Source organism: Pholis gunnellus, assembly GCF_910591455.1.
Source record: "Pholis gunnellus genome assembly, chromosome: 21".
Lineage (NCBI taxonomy): Eukaryota > Metazoa > Chordata > Actinopteri > Perciformes > Pholidae > Pholis > Pholis gunnellus.
Window position 1 is genome coordinate 16,828,139 of NC_136548.1, and position 20,125 is coordinate 16,848,263.

At 41.8% G+C, this 20,125-nt stretch overlaps 2 protein-coding genes across 3 annotated transcripts; both read left to right on the forward strand.

Annotated features, from left to right (window-relative positions):
- Positions 1 to 200: 200 nt before the first annotated feature.
- On the forward strand, positions 201 to 12,824 carry nbr1a (NBR1 autophagy cargo receptor a). Of its 2 annotated transcripts, none has more exons than XM_079182260.1 (22): positions 201 to 398; positions 739 to 801; positions 1,084 to 1,102; positions 1,307 to 1,329; positions 1,654 to 1,836; positions 2,393 to 2,470; positions 2,562 to 2,785; positions 3,212 to 3,331; positions 3,616 to 3,900; positions 4,263 to 4,422; positions 4,772 to 5,020; positions 7,017 to 7,130; positions 7,256 to 7,331; positions 7,473 to 7,583; positions 7,928 to 8,107; positions 8,210 to 8,365; positions 8,462 to 8,616; positions 8,801 to 9,282; positions 9,588 to 9,673; positions 9,959 to 10,046; positions 10,225 to 10,324; positions 11,151 to 12,824. In XM_079182260.1, exons 1-22 carry the CDS (start codon positions 297 to 299, stop codon positions 11,337 to 11,339), a joined length of 3,243 nt encoding a protein of 1,080 aa, XP_079038386.1. In that variant the 5' UTR covers positions 201 to 296; the 3' UTR covers positions 11,340 to 12,824. The 2 variants fall into 2 exon arrangements, with proteins under 2 accessions (XP_079038386.1, XP_079038387.1); XM_079182261.1 differs by having other exon boundaries at positions 9,959 to 10,063; positions 11,151 to 11,332.
- A 977-nt stretch (positions 12,825 to 13,801) lies between these two features.
- Positions 13,802 to 19,754, forward strand: tmem106a (transmembrane protein 106A). The gene is made up of 8 exons (XM_079183337.1): positions 13,802 to 13,922; positions 14,942 to 15,127; positions 15,524 to 15,587; positions 15,860 to 16,013; positions 16,557 to 16,697; positions 16,776 to 16,819; positions 16,934 to 16,987; positions 17,974 to 19,754. Exons 2-8 carry the CDS (start codon positions 14,971 to 14,973, stop codon positions 18,080 to 18,082), a joined length of 723 nt encoding a protein of 240 aa, XP_079039463.1. The 5' UTR covers positions 13,802 to 13,922; positions 14,942 to 14,970; the 3' UTR covers positions 18,083 to 19,754.
- The last annotated feature ends 371 nt before the right edge of the window (positions 19,755 to 20,125 follow it).

Below are 20,125 nucleotides of genomic sequence, written 5' to 3' on the forward strand. Positions count from 1 at the left end.
TTTTATATTATTATTCTTATTAGGTTTGTTTTGTTTTGGGGTAAATATTGTAAGGCGATTTTCTGACCCACACTCCGGAGCAGAAGGTGTCGGTAATGCACCAATAAGATGGATGCCAACCGCCGTAAAACCAGAAGAAGAAGAAGATGTTTTGACCGCGCCTGCGCGGAAACGTCATCGTATTTTTCAAGACGCAGCTGACGATGTAAACAAGAAAAGACAGTCGAGGGCAACAGGGATCAAATAGGCCGGTGTCACCGCAAACGATCGCCGTTATATGCTCATAAACGGCTGACATGGGGCTGCCTGTTACGATTAAAGTGAATTTCCGGGGTAATGTGAAGAGATTTCTGGCTCAGGATTTGGACAAACTGGAGTGGGAGTCCGTGGAAGCCTGGGTGAGCTAATGCTAGCTAGCTGAGCGTGTTGTGGCTAAAAACGCTGGCGCAGTTTGGTGAAAAGCAGGCCCGAGACGTGGCCTAGACACGTAAACAATAGACCACCTGAAGGACAGTCGATACTGTCGCGACACAAATGTACACGAGTGGTAACCTTCTTAACTCAGCTTCGAGAAAGACGAAAGGAGAGGGCACAGTTCGCTATAATGCGTTTGTTACTGTAGCTATAGAGCTATTTCTCAACGTGCCATTATTGATGTTTTCATATCACGCGCGAGGGGACGGGACGAAAAAGTTAATATTTAATAATGTGCTCATCAATCAACTCTTTATATTTCAGATCAAAGCGTCTTTCGGGATCAACCACTTTCAAGTGAAATACTACGATGATGAGAATGAAGAGGTAAGGGAGTGTAAACAAATGTGTGTGTGCGCATCTATGATGGAATGTGACAAAATAGACAGAGATAGCTACTTTAGTGTTCAGTACAAGTACATTTTGTGTACAAATATAAAAGTACATGTACTTTACTTGTTTATTTCCATTTTATACTTCTATATTGTTCCTCGCTGCATTCATGTGGCAACAGTACTTTGCATCAACTGGTTTTGACATTTATTGCAAAATTCTAATGATGTTTTGGTTCATTGACTCATTCTGATCTCATTCACTCTTTTATTTCAGATTTGTATAAACAGTCAAGGTGAGAAAAATCCTTGTTTTCATGACGTATCTGAAGTAGAATATAAGCAAAAAACGTGAGATAAAGATTTAAATAGAAGTGTTGACGGCTAGATGGTAGATTTCACTGTTACAGCAACGCAGAGAAAAAAGACAATGAGCAAAAATACTTTTAAACAATAACGGTCACGAAGCAAACTTACTGTTGATTTGCTTTGTATTTCAGATGAATATGAAGAAGCCATCAAGGTATGGGGACACTGCTGGATTTCTGTGGAATAGTGAAGACGAGCTTAAATTCAACCGCACATAACAATGTCACTAAGTACACAAGTGACTACACAAGTCATGAAGAATATGGGAAACTTTAAACATTAGTAATATCAGTAGAAGTCAGTCAACCTTCTCTGCGTGAATGAAGAGAGGAAAGAAAATACTCTCTAAGCACAGGATAAAATATGACCTCATACATCATATAGACTGGCTGCACCTTGTTAGTGTAATTAGTACAAATATGTACTTGTTCCGGTGTAGCAGCGTTCACATTCTTGTGTCGTGTGTGTGATTCGACAGAGCGCAGAGAAGCAGGGGAACCAGTTGCACATGAACGTGTACAAGATGAAAGGTCAGGCCTGCGGAGGCCCACTGAAGACGGAGGTGAAGGAGCTGAAGGGAGACCTGCGGCCTGCTCCTCCGTATCCATCGAGGGTCAAGACGGTGGACAAAGGCACACAGGTCACCCCAGAGAGAGAAGCTGTAAGGAACCAAGATTCTCCTCCTCTTCCTCCTCTCTTCATCTTTTTCTTATATCCTCACGTGTGCAGTAACTTAAGCCACAGTAGATTTACGTCCTGCTACTACTTTGATTGTTTTGGCTCCTGTTGTGTCACTTCTGGAATAATTTTAATGTGATTATTGCCTCAAAAAGTAAAGTTCACCCCAAAACTACTTATCTTCCCTCTTACCTGTTATTTTTTATTGTTAAATTATATTTTTTTTAAATGTACATTTATTTTTAAATGATTAATTAAAAACATTTTAAACATTTTTAAATTTTATTTAAAAATGTATATATTTTTTTATTTTTTTTTAAGCAGTTTAAGTAGGAACTATTTTCTTTCTACCGAATTACACCCGTCAACCATATCATTGCGCAGGAGGACGCGACCGTCTACATACGCGATACCGTTAGCTCACCTAGCGAGCTAACGTTACGGCATTGTTTTACAGGATTTGTGGTGTCAGTTTGTGTGTAATTATTAAAAGATAATTGAGCATGTGTTTGATGCCAGCCTGATGTATTTTGATGCAGTTCACAGTAAAGGACAACAAGGGGAACAAGCCAGAAGATGAGCCTCCACCCATGTGGTTTAGATCATACATGGAGAAGGTTAGATTTAAATTTATATATTTTAGTTTGATGCACAATTAATATAAAGGTCATGTTTGGCTCTTACTCACATAAACTCTTGTTGTCATAGTTTAAGGATGAGGTGGTGAAGGAGGTGGTGGAGAGGATGTGCAGCGACTTCTCTGGCCAGTGTTGCACACACAAGTCATCCGACGGGCCCCTGGAGGCCAGTGGGGCGAGTGGCGGTCCTATAGGGCCCAGACCGGGCCCCTCCACCTCGTCTGGGTCCCTCGGCTACACCCCGAACTGCAGCAGCTGCCACAAACTCACCTCTGAAGGGGCGTACAAGTGCAGGTAGGGACACGAAGATAAGATTCAGGCGGCAACAAAAGTGCATTAAAGCTGCATTCTCTCTAGTGACCATCAGGGGGCGACTCCTCTGGTTGTATAGAAGTCTATGAGAAAATGACTCTACTTCTCTCTTGATTTATTACCTCAGTAAACATTGTAAACATGAGTTTATGGTCTCAATCTCTAGTTTCAAGTCTTCTTCAATACAGCATGATGTTCATTTAGTAAATGATGGTCCATTTAGAGTCAAACAGACCATAAAGCAGGGGATGCTTTAGGGTGCTACCAGAGCCGAATACAGCAAGTCGTCGACGGACAAAATGAAGTTTGTTCTTTGTCTATGACACGATTTTTTCTGCATGTTCTGTGTTCTTTGAGGAGCTTTATGAGTATCCATATCAATGCTTTTGTTGTCCCGTTCCCTGGCAGTGTGTGCCCGTCCTGCATCCTGTGTGAGATGTGCAGACACAGCCATGACCCCAGCCACAACCTCGTGAGAACCAAGACACCTCTCTCCATCCCTGAGCATGGAATGTCGGGAGAGTTGAGGTAAACCCCCTCCCCAAGAACCGAGGATCAATCTTCCCACTTCTTGAAACTATAAGACATTTGTACTTGCAACAGTGCTAGCCCTTTTTCTTTTTTTTTTTGCTATCACTTCTTCTGCATAAAATGGAGAAAAGCATAAATAAGAATAGACGCAAAGCAGGACTGCAAAGAAAAATGTTTTAGCAGCTAGATTACTGTAATCATGAGTGTGTATTTGTGTTGTTCTTGGAAAATAAACTCTTGATAGTCAACAAATAGGTGTTCCTGATGACATTTCAAACCAGGTTCCCAAGGCGAGGAGACAGGACAGTGCGCAAGGCCGAGCGACAGCGCCTCAAAGCTGAAAGGAGGCAGCTCAGAGCTGAAGTGAAGGAAATCAAGAAGAAACTGAGGCTGGAGAAGAGGGGGCCGCAGTGGAGCGGGCCCTCTACCTCAGGCAGAGCCAACCTGACAAACACGGCCTCCGCGTCCACGCAGGTCCCGGCCCCGCCCCCCCCCGCCGCCGCCTCCGCCTCAGAAACGGCCTCAGGTCCAGCCCCGGTCCCCGATCCCCAGGCCTCCAGTCCAGAGTAAGCGCCACCTCGGAAGGGCGTCCGACAGTGCTGGGTACCTCGAACCCAGCATGGATGCAATAAAGTCCTTTTTTTTTTTTTTTCAAGAAAAAGAAATCAAAAATATGCCATCTTTGTAATCTAGTCTGTATGAGTGTGTCGCTGGCTGCTCTGGGGTGGTGGAAAATGTTGGAACTACCTCAATGTGAAAACTGCTGCTGCTGCTTCATAGATTTTCTAAGAAAAAAAAAATTGCTTTTGAGCTGCAAAAAAAAAAAAAAATCTGGGGTCCTGCTTTTTTGATTCGTAGAGAACTAAAGAGATGGGTGTTATAAGAAACCAGGGCTATTTTCAACAATGCTCTGTACACTTGAAACTAGGGGTCCCGGGGTCTTGCACACGTCTTTGGTTCCCACAATGGCCGCCTTGTTTCTGGATGAAAATCTGCCGGACGGCACCCGTCTGGAGCCTGGAACCAAGTTCATCAAATACTGGAAGATGAGGAACTCGGGCACTATCAGCTGGACCTCAGAGACCAAGGTACCCCCTCCCACCCGCCGAGAAGGACCGCTCCACTCTCTCTTTGCTTCCTCCCCACCCCATCCCCCACTGCTTCACTTCCACTTTGAGTCCTCGCTCAGCTCATTGCCTTCTTCTTATCCTCTAACACCAGCTAAGATTTCTTACCCAGCCTAATACAACTAAAGTCCTTTCTGTGTGAGATGTTTATGATTTGAATTCAGTTGAATCTGTGTTTTAAGTTTTTATGTCTTCGTCCCTCACTTGAGCCCATTATTACTTTCCTGCCGAGTGACTCTGGCTGCATGCTCTTGTCTTTGTGTCTTTTTATTTTATTCCTATGTTGTGTTTTGTGTGTGCGTGCACCCAGCTAGTGTTCATGTGGGGGAACCTCGGCCTGGCGTCAGAGGAGAGGAGGGAGGTGCCCGTCCCATTGCTGCTGCCGGGACAAGTGGGAGTGGTCAGTGTGGCCTTTGTCGCTCCCGTGACGGAGGGGACGTACACCTCCCACTGGCGGCTGGCGCACTGCGGCTGTCAGTTTGGCCCGCGCGTCTGGTGCAGCATCGTGGTCGACACCGGCGACGGCCGCAACACAGCCGGGCATCAGAGCAAACGACCGGCAAGTCTGATACCCAATGACACCCTGTTCAGCTGCAGCGACAGCGACAACTGTTGACACGCGCGTCTACACTACGGCTTTATTTACTAAGTAGATTCACTCAAGTGCTGTACCCAAGTACAACTGTTGAGGTACTTGTACTTTACTTGATTTTATACTTTAACTCCACTACATGTAAATGTAGTTACTGGTCATAGAGATTATGGTTTTGCATAAAAAGAAATTAACAATCATCCTGCCAACACACAAAAGAGTCCACCGGTTGCAACAGTCCAAATGTAAATCCACTCATTCCTCCCTCGCTGAACGCGGTCGCAGAATTAAGGTTCTTTAGACTTGAAGTGGGTTCATTTAGCCGTGGTGGAAAACAACCATAAATACTGTAATTAAGCACAAACTGAAGGTATGTACTACTTTACTTGAGCACTTCCCTTTCATGGAACTTTATACTTTTACTCCACTGCAATTTAGAGGGAATAATATTCTTCATTTAACAAAAACACATTGGATAATCTTATAAAATACTCCAAATTGTTCTGATTAAACTAGTGATTCCCAACCTTTTATTTTTGCTGTATATAGTGAAACCAGTCCCTTGATGAGCATTGATGGTTCAAGTAATCATTAAACTGACATGTGACAATTTAAAATCTTAAAATCAACAAAAAGAACAACTGTCAATGACAACACACAAAATGCATTGAGACGGACAAATGAGAGCAAGAAAACAAAGTATTTATGTCATTGACTCAAGTTTGCATTTAAAAACTAGCCAAGATTTAACTTGTAGAAAACATTTTAAAATCCTGAATGAAGGGTTTTGATCGTTACTTACAAAAAGTCTGGAGCCTCTTCTCACGTTTCAGATGAGTTGTGTTAAGATGATCTTCTGTCTCGTATGGTTTCATTTAAATACAATCATTTAAATAACGGTTTGAGGCCCAAAAGAGGGAAAAACATCCAATAGTTTTTACATAAAAGAGAGAAAATGTCCTAAACATGAAAACAGAGGATTAGCAGAATGATGTAGCAGAACTGTATTTCTACTTTGTGGTTTCTAATATTTTTATTTGAGACATTTGTGCAAAAGTTTTGGCATTTATATAATTTTGGGAAGCAATTAATTTGTTACATTATTTACTGATTAAAATAGAAAAGGGGGAATAAACCAGTTGCACCACCATGTTTTCACATTGTATATTATATTTAAGGATCTGAGTACTTCTTCCACTACAAATACTTTTTCTTTAAAGTATCTAAATATCAGATGAAGAGTTCAACATGAATATGTCAGTATGAGACGGTCTGTGTTCTATGGAAGCCCAATATTTGCCAGCAAAATAAAATAAAAAATCCACCCGAAAAAAATAAAATAAAATAAAATCCACCCAAAAAAAATTATATATATCTCCACCCAGAAAAAAAAACAAAGATTGTGTTTTTTTTTTTTTTTTTTGCATGTCGTATTTGTTCCGGAAAAAAGTAAAAAGTAAAAAAGAAAAAAGATTATGTTTTTTTTTTGTTGTTTTTTTTGCCGGAAAAAATACGACATGCAATTCTACACAAGGTAACTATTACTGGTGACTTTTGTAAATGTTAGATGTTATATATCATTATAAGTATTAATATGTAGAATTGCATGTCGTTTTCATGGAAAGACTGGCGAGGGGATGAAGGGACCTGTGAGGAGATCGTCACTGAAGCGCATGCGCACTTTTTTTAACTTTTTTCCGGCTACAAAAAGAAAAACATCTTTTTTTTTTTTTTTCTGGGTGGATATATATATATATTATTATTATTATTTTTGGGTGGATTTTCTTTTTTTTTTGCTGGGGGGAATGGGCTTCCACAGTGTACGTCCTGGTTCCAGAGTAATAAAGGAAACATCTAAAGGGACACTGCACTCGTGTGTTTCTCTAGAACACGTATCGGTGGAGCTCCTCTCTCAGTGCACACTGTACTGATACTCATGATGCCGTTCTTGTGTGTGCTTCAGAAGGAGGAGGTGAAGGAGCAGGAGGTGAGGTCCCAGGACAGCGGCCCTGGTTTCCCTGTAGACCTGAACCACGAGGACTACTACTTCCCCTCGGTCGACCTGCTGACTGCACAGGTGCACACTCACAAAATACCTGATATCAGCTCCCTGCCACATGTAGTTACAGTCAACACTCTGTAGATTGATCAGCGGTCAGGAGAACCGCGTTCATACTTCCTGCATCTCTTCTGTTCTTTTAGGATCTGCTGTCGTTTGAGTTGCTGGATATAAATATTGTGCAAGAGCTGGAGAAGGTTCCCAACAACACACCTGAGGGTAAGTAATGAATGATGCTTTAAACACTGGAGAAAATGATTTAACAGAAGGTTCCTTATGTTCCTTCCAAAAGGATTGCTACACGCTAATATGCAGATCCTCTAGTTTTCACACTGTGTTGTGTGTCCACCTGCTCTGTAGATTTGACTCCCTGCATATCTCCTCTGCCCCATGATGCACCGGTGCTGGAGAAGGCCATCATTGCACGGATCAAAGAAGAAGCCGAGGTCACGGGGGTCCGAAAGCTCTTTGGTGAGACGGGTTGAGAGTACGGTGTGTGTTTAACGGCACGGATGTGAAGTGAGCTGATGCAGCTTCAGCGAGAGGGAAAATTAGCGTCTTTAAGCTGATTAATATTACGTCAACTCTCACTGGAGACATTGATTTTAAAGGGTAACTCCACCAATTTATTTTAGGCTAGCTAGGCTTCTGAGACCAATCTCAGATTGAACTGTCAGCGGTTGAGTTGCATTGTGGGTAATGTAGGCACCAGATTATGACGGGAAAGAAGAACGTGTGGCGAAATAACCGCCGGTTCTGCTGCGAGTGTGTCAGTGATGTGAATCGGTGGATTCCTCTTTTGTTGTTTTGTCTAGGAGTCAAGCTGAGGCAGCAGAGGGAGCTGCTGGAGCCCGTGACCCAGGAGGAGGACCGGGAGGAGGAGATCAGTGGAGCCCAGTTCCTCTGCGAGACGGTGATCCGCTCCCTCACCTTGGAGGAGGCCCCTGATCACAGACCCCCTCGCAGAGCCCAGCACAGCAGCCACAAACCACAGGGTGAGGAGCCGCAGTGTTATTATATACTGACACCAAAACCATCACATTAGTGCAGCACATGCAGGATAATGAGGCACTTAAACTTTGCTTCTTTTATTCCAGTTGTTTCCCGCGGCACCAGCTTCTGCTTCGAGAGAGTTGTCGAGGTCGAGAAGACGGAGACGGTGCAAGAAGGAAGTGAGGAGATCTGCGCCGTTAGACTGGAGAGTTCAGCTCTGCCTCTCAACCAGGTGACCCAGGACGATGAGATGAAGCCAGGTAAGAGGACCGCTTCCAGGATTCTATCTACTTCCAATGCAGCTTCGGATTTTCTCTTGTTTTTTATTTTTGGTGTTTTTTCTTTTCCCCCTTCAGTTCTTCTGCCGGAACCAGCAAATGAAAACCTGCATATCAGTTCACATCATGATGTCGAGGAGGAAGAGGTTCTGGTCCTGGAGGACATGCAGAACATGAGGGATGTTCACGAGGAGAAAGAGGAGGGTGGAACCAAAGGAGAAGACTGGGAGGAGGTGAGGTTTTAAACCCTCATATACTAACATGTGTTTTAAAGGATGAACTGGATCACACATATTTTAAGCAATGATTCTTAAAAGGGAAGATGCCAGAGAAGAACGTTGATGCTGATACACATTAAGATTGCGTGTGTAGTCGTTCTCCTGTAATGAAGTCCATCTCCTCCTCCTTCTGTCTCAGGTCAGCAGCCAGACCTCCTCGGTCTCCTCCTGCGACGATTACATCATCGTCCTCCCAGACTGCTTCGACACCAGCCGGCCTCTGGGCGAGTCCATGTACAGCTCCGCCATGTCGCAGCCTGACGACGCCGCTGAGGCCGACGGGACCTCAGCCGACCCGGAAGTAGAGCAGCAGCAGCTGCAGGAGGAAGAGGAGGAAGAAGAGGTGGAGGAGGAGGAAGAGGAGGAGGAGGAGGAGGAGGATGAGGAGGAGTCCGACTCCGAGGTGGCACCGCTGAGAGAGAGGCAGCAGGAGGCGGTCGACGCCGAGGACTCACCCGTGAACACGTGGCCTCCGGCCGTGCCGCCGAGCCACAGCAGCGTGAACCAGATGCTGTGCGCCTCCCAAACGCTGGACGCCGTGACGCTCACACCCGAGGTGGTTTCACCGCCGCCGGTGCTGCCGGACGTCCTGGTGCCGCCACCGGCCCTCTACTCACCCAGGTGAGATCGGTCAAACGGTCCCTGTGCAGAAACCTGTGAACAAACAATGTTATAGATATATTGTGTGTATTTAGGCTGGATTACTGAGAGACGTGTTCTTGTCGTAAGAACAGCTTGAAATGAATGATTGTGGTCACAGAAAGTGAAGAACTAAATGTAAATAAATATATGTATTATTGAAAATATCATGCATATCCATCTGTTTTTGCATTTCTTTCATAAAATATTCACATTTTTAATTTTAAATACCTGGATTTGGGATTTTCTAGATCTCCCTGCTTATTATTATTATTCACTGTTTTCAGGTCTGAGGCACTGTACCTGGCTGAGGACCCCAGTCCTCCAGCCTGTGATCCATATGAGCCACACCAACCCAGGGTCCACCTAAATGGTGAGTTTTACTATTTGAATCACTGGATAGAAGCAGCGTATCATCAGTACATGCTGACTCAGAAGCAGTATTAATATGTCTTTAGTGATTTTTAGGTGTTACATAAATGAGACGTTTATTGTTTTGGCTTCAGCGTCGCATCACAGAAAGGAAACATTTTGTCCTTTTGTGGGGAGAGACAGGAAGTGAGAAAGCACGCACGCTTTCAGGATTCGCTGCCTCAGCAGAATGCTCTGTTCCTCCTCTTAATATTATGTTATTTCCTTTTTTACTTCTGTTCTGCAGTATCATCTGGTCTGTCAAGATCAGCCGGCTCAGCATCCAGTGCCTTTGAGACGTATAACCCCAGACCCAGCAACGCTTTGCAGCCAAGGTGCATTACAACAACACGTAAAATGAAATTCTCTTTTGCGTTTCATCATCTTTTTTACGCAACAACCTAAATATTATCTATGTGCATTCTGTTTTAAAAGAAGTCTTAACTGGAACATGTAGTTCTCTGACATCCTCTTGTGTTACCCATAATAACCACATCCCTGTTTTTATACAAGGGGCCAAGGAGGCATCACAGAGGGACTCGTCAAGGGGGCCCTTTCTGTGGCAGCGTCCGCTTATAAAGCGCTCTTCACTGGACCAAACTGCTCGATACAGGTACATCACACAGAAGCTCAGTAGTAATGTGCAATATCTAGTTAGTTGAGGATTCACACCAGTCAGGAGCGCTGAAGAGTTGTCCAACAATGTTATCAATTTGGGAGGAACACGTGCGAGATGTGTCACATTTCCAGGATCTCATGAGTTTTTTTTTTTTTTTGTGATCCCAAAGTTTCAGAATTTTCATCAGCGTTTCCCCAAAAATATGCTATAATGCAACAATTAAAAAAACTGTAGATTTAATAAACCAGCGTTTTCAGGGTTTGTCTTCCATTTCCAACTGTGACTCAGCAAAAAATAATAAAATGCAGCTGTTAAAGGAACCGGCTGGTAATCGGAACATTTAATCCGATAGATACTTTATTCAGGATGAAAATGTATATAAGATGTGAATAATAACGTGTTTGATGTGTTTTCGTCCGTAGCCACTAGCCTGTGCAGTGCTTCCTTTCCTGCCGTGTAGAGCTGCCAGCTAGTTCTTTTTAAGCAAATAAAGAGTCAGTTGAATAACCTCAGTTTGAGCAATAATTAGCTTTAAGGCCGGCGAAACAACAAGTCTTTTCCACTGAAGTTACAAAGAGGTTTGAGGCTAACGTTACGTACATTTACATTTTTTATTTTATGTGGAAATACATTATAAAACTGGCAAGTATTGCGGGATTAGGGGAGCTGCAGGATTGAATTTCATTCTTGCAAAGAAAGTTTACGCACTTCAACACGGTGTGAACACGCTTCGATGCATCCGACTAGTAGTAGCGAGGACGGACAAACTCATCCACACAGTATCGTCTCCCCCTCCCCTCCCCTCCCCTTTGTGTTCCAGCGAGGCATCGACCCGGCCACCAGGCAGGACCCTTCCCTGATGGCGATGCTGCTGGAGATGGGCTTCAGAGACCAGCGGCTCAACCAGCAGCTGCTGAGGAAGCACGGCTACAGCCTGCTGCACACCGTCAACGAGCTGGTGCAGATGGCCGAGGACGGCCAGAATAAAGCGGTCAACACTCACCACTGAGGGGGGGGGGGGAGGGGAGGGGAGGGGAGGGGGGGAACACAGGCTACTGAGAGGCTGTAAAACGATTTGAACATAATGTAAAGAGAATATTTAGATTATAACCCGTGTATCTCTCACCCTTTTACAGTACTTAGCTTTATTTTGAAAAGAGGAGACAAAGAATTCCGGTGCAATTGATTGATTTACCAAAGGGTGGCGACTTTATTTGGACCAAGAGTAACAATAACAAGACAAACGCTGTAGACTAACGAGAAAACGAATGGATGAACGGCTTCTCCTGCCTTTTGCCTTTTTTTTTTTAATTTAAGCTTCAACATTCTGACAAAAGTAACCGTATACACACACACACACACACACACACACGTAAATTATGAGTAGTGGTCCACCTTTGCCACGGCGTGTTTCCCGGGGGCCACGGGGGCCTCTGCGTGGGGCAAAGGGAGCAGGAGCTGTAGTTTAATTAAAAGTGTCTTTCAGCTCTTCATCTTAGTGTTCGTATGGCTGTTGTAGCTGCTCCCCCCCCCCCCCCCCCCCCCTCGGCGCTGAAAAAATAATTCTTTCGACAGGGCTTGGCTAGATTCTTCTCACAAATAGAGCGATGAAATATTAATATTGTTGAATGTCATTAAAAAAAAAAAAAAAACACAGAACTGTTGTGAAGAGCCGGCTCTCATCTGGAGACGATCGCTGCTGTGAAGGGTTCAGCGCTGCAGCAGCGGGAACAACAAATATTTAAAGACTTTTCTTCGATTATCGTAGTGAAATCTGCCTAAACAATGCAATCTTTTTTCTGTATCAGAGTACTGTTATTTTAGACGTTGACATGTGGAATGTATACAACAAAAAAACAAGAAAAAAACAAACAACGGTCCGAGCGGATCACCGCTTTCGGACTCGGGATGTTTTCTACCGCTTTTTAGGAGACACCTGCATGACAGGTAGAGGCTTTAGAGATGAGTCGTGTTCTCGTGGTCTTAGCACAGTCACGGTAGAAAATGTCCGCTTGGCATCATCGTTCAACAACCCCCCCCCCCCCCCCCCCTCCTCTCTCTCCCCCTCTCTCTCTCTTTGCCTGCATCTTCATTTAACACTAATCCAAGCCGAGATGTCACTAACTACACATTCCTCACTCTCACAGTGAACCCAAGTGTTTTATTTCAATGCATTGCCTTTTACGATCATTAGTTTACTGAACTATACATGTGGTGGTTTGACGTTTGTGGTGTGAGTGTGCAGAGTTAATGTCTAGTTCTTTTTTTAAATTATTTCTCCTGTGTGTGTGTGTGTGTGTGTGTGTGTGTGTGTGTGAGGATTGTCTGTAACCATCTTTTCTTCTGTTGATTGTTCATCCTTTTAAAGAATCCTGCTCTAGAGAATAATTCTGAATATATCTTACTATGCTTGTCAAATTATTCCTCTTGTCACAGAGTGTATACATTAAAGTCCCTTCTACTGTCAATCCGCCAATAAACTATTTGCACATCTCTCTCGTCTCTTTCTCTGTTAATGACAAACGTCTGAATGTAGGTCATGCCACACTTTACATGTTCCAGGTTAACTGGATGGTGTCAAAAGTACAGAGGTTGTATACGTTAGAGTACTGATTATACTGCATTTGACAGAACGAGGTTGGGTTTAATATCTTTTTAATAACCCTTGTGAACGTTAAAGCTGCTTAGCTAAGCAGGCTACTGCCCCAAGGCCCTGAACCGTCATAGAGGAAGTACTCAGACCAGTTACTCAAGTAAAAGTAGGAATACAATAATCCAGAAATACACCAGCACAAAGGCCCTCGATTCAAAATGTTACTTCAGGAAAAGTACATAAGTATTATCAGCAAATGGGGCTTTAATGGATGCAATTTTACAAAAATGTTGAATTATTCCTTAACTTTAAAACACTACATGTTTAGCTTCACTTTAGCTTTATTTTAATTCATATTAAAAGTGTTTTGAAAGCCACTGCCGGATTAAAGATGAACACATTTGTGGGATGATTTAACTAAATTCATGGTTTTTGCGTTTCTCGCTCCGTCTGAAGGTAAGTTAACAATCCATTTAGCAGCACCACAAACAAAGTAATGTTTGTTTAATCTGAATGAGGAATCATTGACGGACACATTAGTCTTCTTGTAGCCTGATAAACCCTAATTTAACTCTGCTTGAAGGAGAATTAGCGCATTTCCCAAAGTCCCAATGGCTTAAATATAATACTTTATACATTTGTGCTTCATGCCTAGTTATGGAGGACAGAATATGACTTCAGTATAAAAAAATAAATGTGTAACATTCATTTATTCATCCCTGTCTTATTCATACAAATATGTATTGATGTGTTGATATCTACGTCACACTTCGTCCTCCATACTGCATTTGTCAAGGAAAATGAAAGTTAAGCAGCACATGTGATCTGCAGCCTGTCACCGAGCTGTCCACTCAAGAAGCAGGAAATGTTCCTCCCACTTTGTTTTCGTGGAGACTTCAGCTTGTATCGGCAGTAATTTAACGTTTTCAATCCTCCCGATTATTAAAGAAGCTTTCGGCGGATGCAGATCACTCATGTTGTGTGATTGAGTGTCGTGAGGTAAGTCGTCATCTCATGTCAAGTCTCCTGCGCGTGAGTCGCGAGAGTCGTGTTGTGCTGTTCAGCAGCTTTAAACCAACAGAGCAAGATGTTAAGATGTCTTCCATGTTGTTCAGAGAAACACGGTCTCAGCTTGTAAGTGAATTGTCCTAAAGATCGTGTTAAGATGAGAAAAGGCTCGTGTTTAAAGCTAAATAATAGTTACTATCCGCGTTTCAGATATTTAAATTAGCAACCAAAATGATTCAGATCCTGCGACTCAACCACAGAATATGGTGAAATGGTGAAATCTATGACTGAGTACTTTTACTGAAGTACTCTACTTTAGTACAATTATGACATACTTGTACTTTACTTGAGTATTTCCATGTTTTGCTACTTTATACTTTGTACTTGAAACATATGATGCAGAACTTTACTACTAATCTACTCAGTAGTATACAAAGTATCACATTGACAAACTACTAGAATGCTCTTACAAGTATTTTTATAAAGATTAAAATGAAGAAGTGTGACATTCTATAATAACGTAACACTTTAAAATGCCTCATTCTGTTTAATGATACGTTTACTTTTTCCTTTAGCTGTAAATTAACATTTTGAAATCAGGACTTTTAGCTGTAATAGAGTATTTTTAAACTTTGGTATTTCTACTTTTGTCTTAAAGGGTTTTACTAAGCTACAGTAGCACCATAACATAATGTAGCTGAAGGTGTTTTCACTCCCACGCTGCGGACTCTGCTCACATGCTGACGTTTAGCACAAGAATGAGCTTTTATTGGTCATTTAAAGGTTGTTGTAGAGAAGTTCTGCCTACTTTAGGTTCTTTGATCACAAAAGCAAATGATCGAGCACTTTTTAGCCGCTATAGCACAATTTAATTAGGAATTCTTCATTATAGGTCAACGCACAATACTGTACAAGGACCTTTCTTTAATGTTGCACTGGGTCTACATCCTGTACGTAGGCTGTTTGATGAGAGTGAGTTTTACATTATTTGTCTCGTTTTTCTTCTGCAGACGGGACTTTTTCTTTCGACATCAGTATCATGGTTACGATAGAGTCGTTCCCGGCGGAACCTGATCTGACCAAAGGGAAGGAGAACGTGAAAACACTGAAGCATTTCCCTCCGTACGGCGCCATCAGCGGACACTCATCAGGGGAAACCTGCCCCACCTGTCGAGGCACCGGGAGGATTCCCAGAGGTTGGTTTTTTGTTTTGCCATAAAAAGCAACTTCAGTGCCGTAACAAAGGCAGCCGACTGAGATCCTCAAGCAACGGTTTCATTTAACATCCAACAACTAAGGGAACTACGTCAAATAGAAAGTCAGCAACATCAGCAGCTGCCAAATGTTCCACTTTCATATCATCTTTCTGGTGTTTAAAATATCTTTTATTTGTTTTTTGTTTAAACAAATAAAGGCTACAAAATACAATTTGAAAAACATTTTGATACATCCCATCCCACAAGTTGCCCCAAACTCATTGCGACATTACAAATGTAAAGAAAAGGTGTTATATCTATACATATACAATGTCTCACTTTACCATGAAAACAAAACGTTGGAAGGAGATTATTTGTCTTTTGTTGTATTGACAGGTCATCAGGACCAGCTGGTGGCTGTAATACCGTGTAACGATGTGAGGCTGAGACCCAGACGCACGTAAGTGATGAATGTACATGTGCATGTGCGCCGTTTCACCATGTTTAGTTTAGTTTAGTTTAGTTTGCACAATTTAAAAAATACACAAACATAACAGAGATAAATAATATCACAGTGCAGGAAGAGGCCTCCACCTATATCATATTAAAATGTCACAATATTATAGAGAACACAAAATAACATAAAATATGACGAGGTAATATTGATGACTACGTATTTTAACAAGATATAATATGTCATTCATAATTGTGCTTGTTTGTGTTGTTTCTTAGGAAGCTGTACGTGTGCTTCTCCATGGTTCTGTGTCTCCTCCTGTGCTGTCTGATCCTCTTCTTCCTCTTCCCCCGGAGCGTCACCCTCACGCCCGTGTCCGTGCTGTCGGTCATGGTCTACTTCACCCCAGATACCGTCGACATGAGGGTCACCGTAAGTAACAGGAACGCCTAACGCAGCGCAGACAGTTGCATTGGAAGTCTGTGCTTTCACAGACACTTTGCAGAGGAAGTGTAACGCTTGTGCAGGGATGGTTTTTGTGTCTATGGTACAGTAAGTAGAGGAAGTACAGTTACTACAGTATTCTGCCCTAAAAGCCTAAAATACAGCGGCTTCCAGGATTGGGTGAAATGTGTGAAAACTAGAATACATATTATCAAGGTGCTCCATATGTAATCAAATACATACAACGGCAGTAGAGAAATGAATCAAAACAACACAGGTTACACTACATTCTTATATATACATTTATAAAGAATATTGTACTGTACATGCATGCATTACAAAGTTGCACATATCTGTGTATCACTGAACTTCCTTAACCATCAAATTTTACTGCGTGTGTCAAAACACTGTCTGAATTGCGTTCACATGACTGTAGTTAGGTGAAGGACAAAGTTCTCTGAGACTTTTTAACGATGGAAAGGTGTGTTGGTTTGCACCTGACGACGAGCTTGGGTGCGTTTCCTCTCCTAGAATCTCATCAACATCTCCAACGAGAACTTTGTCCCGGTTCAGATCGTCACGTTCAACGTTCAGGGTCTCGTCCTTAAAGCAATTGTGGGAAATGCCAAGATTACTGACATGCCCACCATCCCGTCCCGCTCACAGAAATCGGTGAGTTTCACATTTAAAATATACTGTTGAATGTATTTATCATGCAATTCATTTCTTACCCCCTTCGTTGTTTTACAGGACACCATTGAAATTGCCCTGTCTATTACCGATAAAGGCCTAAAGTAAGTCAGGATTATTGTGTGAAAATGAAATAATACCACATCCATCATTGTTGTTTCTACGTCTGAATTATTCAGCACACGTCCACACATCTATACTGCTTTTATCTGTTTCAGCGATTACTGCAAGTCTGCAACTATCAAGATTCACACGTTATTTCTGGAGCTGCAGTAAGTGTCGGAGGAGGAGGCGGCCGGGTCACAGCATATCTCAAACCCACACGCTCACAAACCACAACGGGTCAAATCTTAATATCTGAAATGTTTCTTTTAGATAAAAACACAGGCACACAAGGGTTCGTTTCTGTTTTTGGATTTCGGAAATAAGTGTCTTTTAACCACACAAAACAAACTTTGGCTTTTTAGTTTTCACTTCTGTTTTGTTTGCACTCAAAGAAGACATGCTTGCGTGTGACCTCGATGCTTTGTAGCTCGAGTGTGGTCAAGAGTTTCCTCCCATTCATCCGGATTGAAGTCAAGATTAATGACAGTAAACACTCTTCTGAGGCAGACTGCACTCATGAAAGGCCGCTCACTACTAAACTTAATATTGAATTACATTCATTTGACAAAGTGACAATAAGTACAAGATGTAAAAACCTACAAGAGACCACAACGAAACGTAAGCTTCAGTTAACCCTATGTGTATAGAAATAAAATATTAAAACATAATATATTATATTTAGATGGCTGCAAACTAGCAACGATACAATATTTCTGAGATAGAGCAGTAAAATGTAGTTATATACATTTTTTTACATATATTGTCTATATATAAGTAGAAGTTGTAAACTATAGAAATATAACTAATAACTTGATATACTATATTTCACTTATTGTATTCAGGGATAAAAGATTGTCTTCATTTTGTCTTTGTGATAAAACTTGAAACTGCATTCATTTCGTTTTTTGGCCACTTGGGGGCAGCAGAACGAGCTGAAAACACACATTATCCCCTTATAAAGTCGTGTGTCTGTCCTTTCAGCTCTGTTTTGGTCTCAACCAACTCTTGAGAAAAATATCTTCTTCTGTATGTTGGAAAACAAAAGTGCTTAGAAACACTAACACACTGTAGAGCAACATTACATTAGTCCTTTTATCTATCTACTGTCTATATGGTGTCTCTAATCATGTTTTTTCTTCTTTTTCCTCCCCAGAATGACGATGAATATTTCTTATCTCTCTCACACGGAGCAGCTGTCTCTGGACATCTTTGAGTATATTGACTGTGGCGCCAATTCAACAATCCCTCATCCTGTGAGATGATGAAATCTAAATGAAAAACCCTGAAGTGGGAGTGTGAAATAATGAATATTCTGGCTGCATTGCACCCTTTCTCCTCTTCTGTGTGTGACTTTGTGAATAATAACCACTGTGAAAATGCATCTAAAGCCATCCAGTGATTCGTGTCTTTTACTTAATGGTTCTATATACAGGATTCAGAGCATTAATATAACATCAAACTACTCTTGTCCATGTAAAGATACAGTGGAGTAATGTTTACCTGAGCAGAGCATGAAGTCACTCTCTGCTTTGTTTACATTGCCGGCCAGCATCGTATGCATTTTAGTGCACATGCATTACTAGAATAATACAAACATAAAATAGCAGAATAATGATAAATTAATTTATTTCTATCGTCATACCAGGCGGCAACCTCTAGTTCTGAAAAGTGAAGTCAAAGCTTCATGTCTTAAAGCTGCATTCTCTCTAATGACCACCAGGGGGCGACTCCTCTGGTTGTATAGAAGTCTATGAGAAAATGACTCTACTTCTCTCTTGATTTATTACCTCAGTAAACATTGTAAACATGAGTTTATGGTCTCAATCTCTAGTTCAAAGTCTTCTTCAATACAGCATGATGTTCATTAAGTAAATGATGGTACATTTAGAGTCAAACAGACCATAAAGCAGAGTATGCTTTAGGGCGGGGCAACCTTGTGATTGACAGGTCGCTGCAGCTTCCAGAGCCATATTATAAAAAACGTCTCCTGTGTGCAAAATAATCCGAACAGTTGAGGCAACAATACTAGCCAATCACAGCAAAGTAGGGCGGGACTAGGTTATCACCGTTAGCTTCTAGCCGCTAACTCCATGTTGAGAGCCGTGTGGAGGCAATAGATGCACTCTGAATCTGCCATTGAGCACCTTTAAGAAAAACTACTGATACAACAGTGTAAAAATGCATTTAATATTTTAATAATTGTCTTATTCTGTATGTTGTTTTAGCATACCTTAAGACCTTCAGCACAATGTTAAGATTAAAAAACATTGTTTCAAATACACTTTTATGTTAAAATGAATGTTTTTGCTCTTATTTGATTGAGCTCTGCCTGTAAATCTGTATTACAGGCAGAGTGGCTTCATAAAGGTGCGTGAAACACGCACAATATCTTACATTAATGAAGGTGACGGCTGTGTATGTTTACTCAAAGATGTGTACATTTCTTAAAGCTGTAACTAATTTCCCCCAGTTTGTGGGCGTGATGCCATATGTTGTGTAAGGATGTTAATCTCTGATGATCTTGTCTGAGTCATTTGCATTTCATTAAACTGTGGCACTTACAGTTCTGCATGTTTTGGGGTTTGCTGGTACATTTCTAGACTGTTTCCATCGTCACACAGCAGTACATTGTGGACTGATTTGATCCTCATTGTGTTGGAGTGGTGCTGAATCAATAGCTGCTGAGGGGTTGCCATGTCTGGAGACTTTTCCTACCGTATGGAGAAAGTCCCAACAGTGTGCACACTCGCTACACCTCCCACATAACTCATGATCTCATGACAGTCCCACCCTTTATCCATACAGCCATGTCACAATGTCTGTGTTGTGTAACACTCAAATGAAAGAAAACGACTGACGAATGACAAAGAATTTGTACATTTTTTGGCATTATTTCTTATTTAACTCAATGATACTTCTTCCACGAATGTTGATTAAAATGTTCAGATTAAGATCCGATCAAAGAGTGGCGTGTGTTTGCAGCTCTGATAGAAAATACAGTTTATTGATTTTTATTTTTCACGTTGGCACAGATCAGAAAGATGTTTTTAAATAAAATACTGAGTATAGAAAACATAATATTCTACATGAAGACTCACATTTAGCTCCACTTCATGAGAGTGGACACAGGGTGGAGCCAATGCTTTGTTAGACTGACTGTAGACAAGCGATGGTGTACTCAACGCGAGTATATATACTGGTAATAATTGAGGCAAATTACATGATTGTCTACCTAGAAAATGTAATTATGATGCGTTATTAATGTCATTTCATGGGATCAGCAGCTGCAACATTTAAGTATTTAT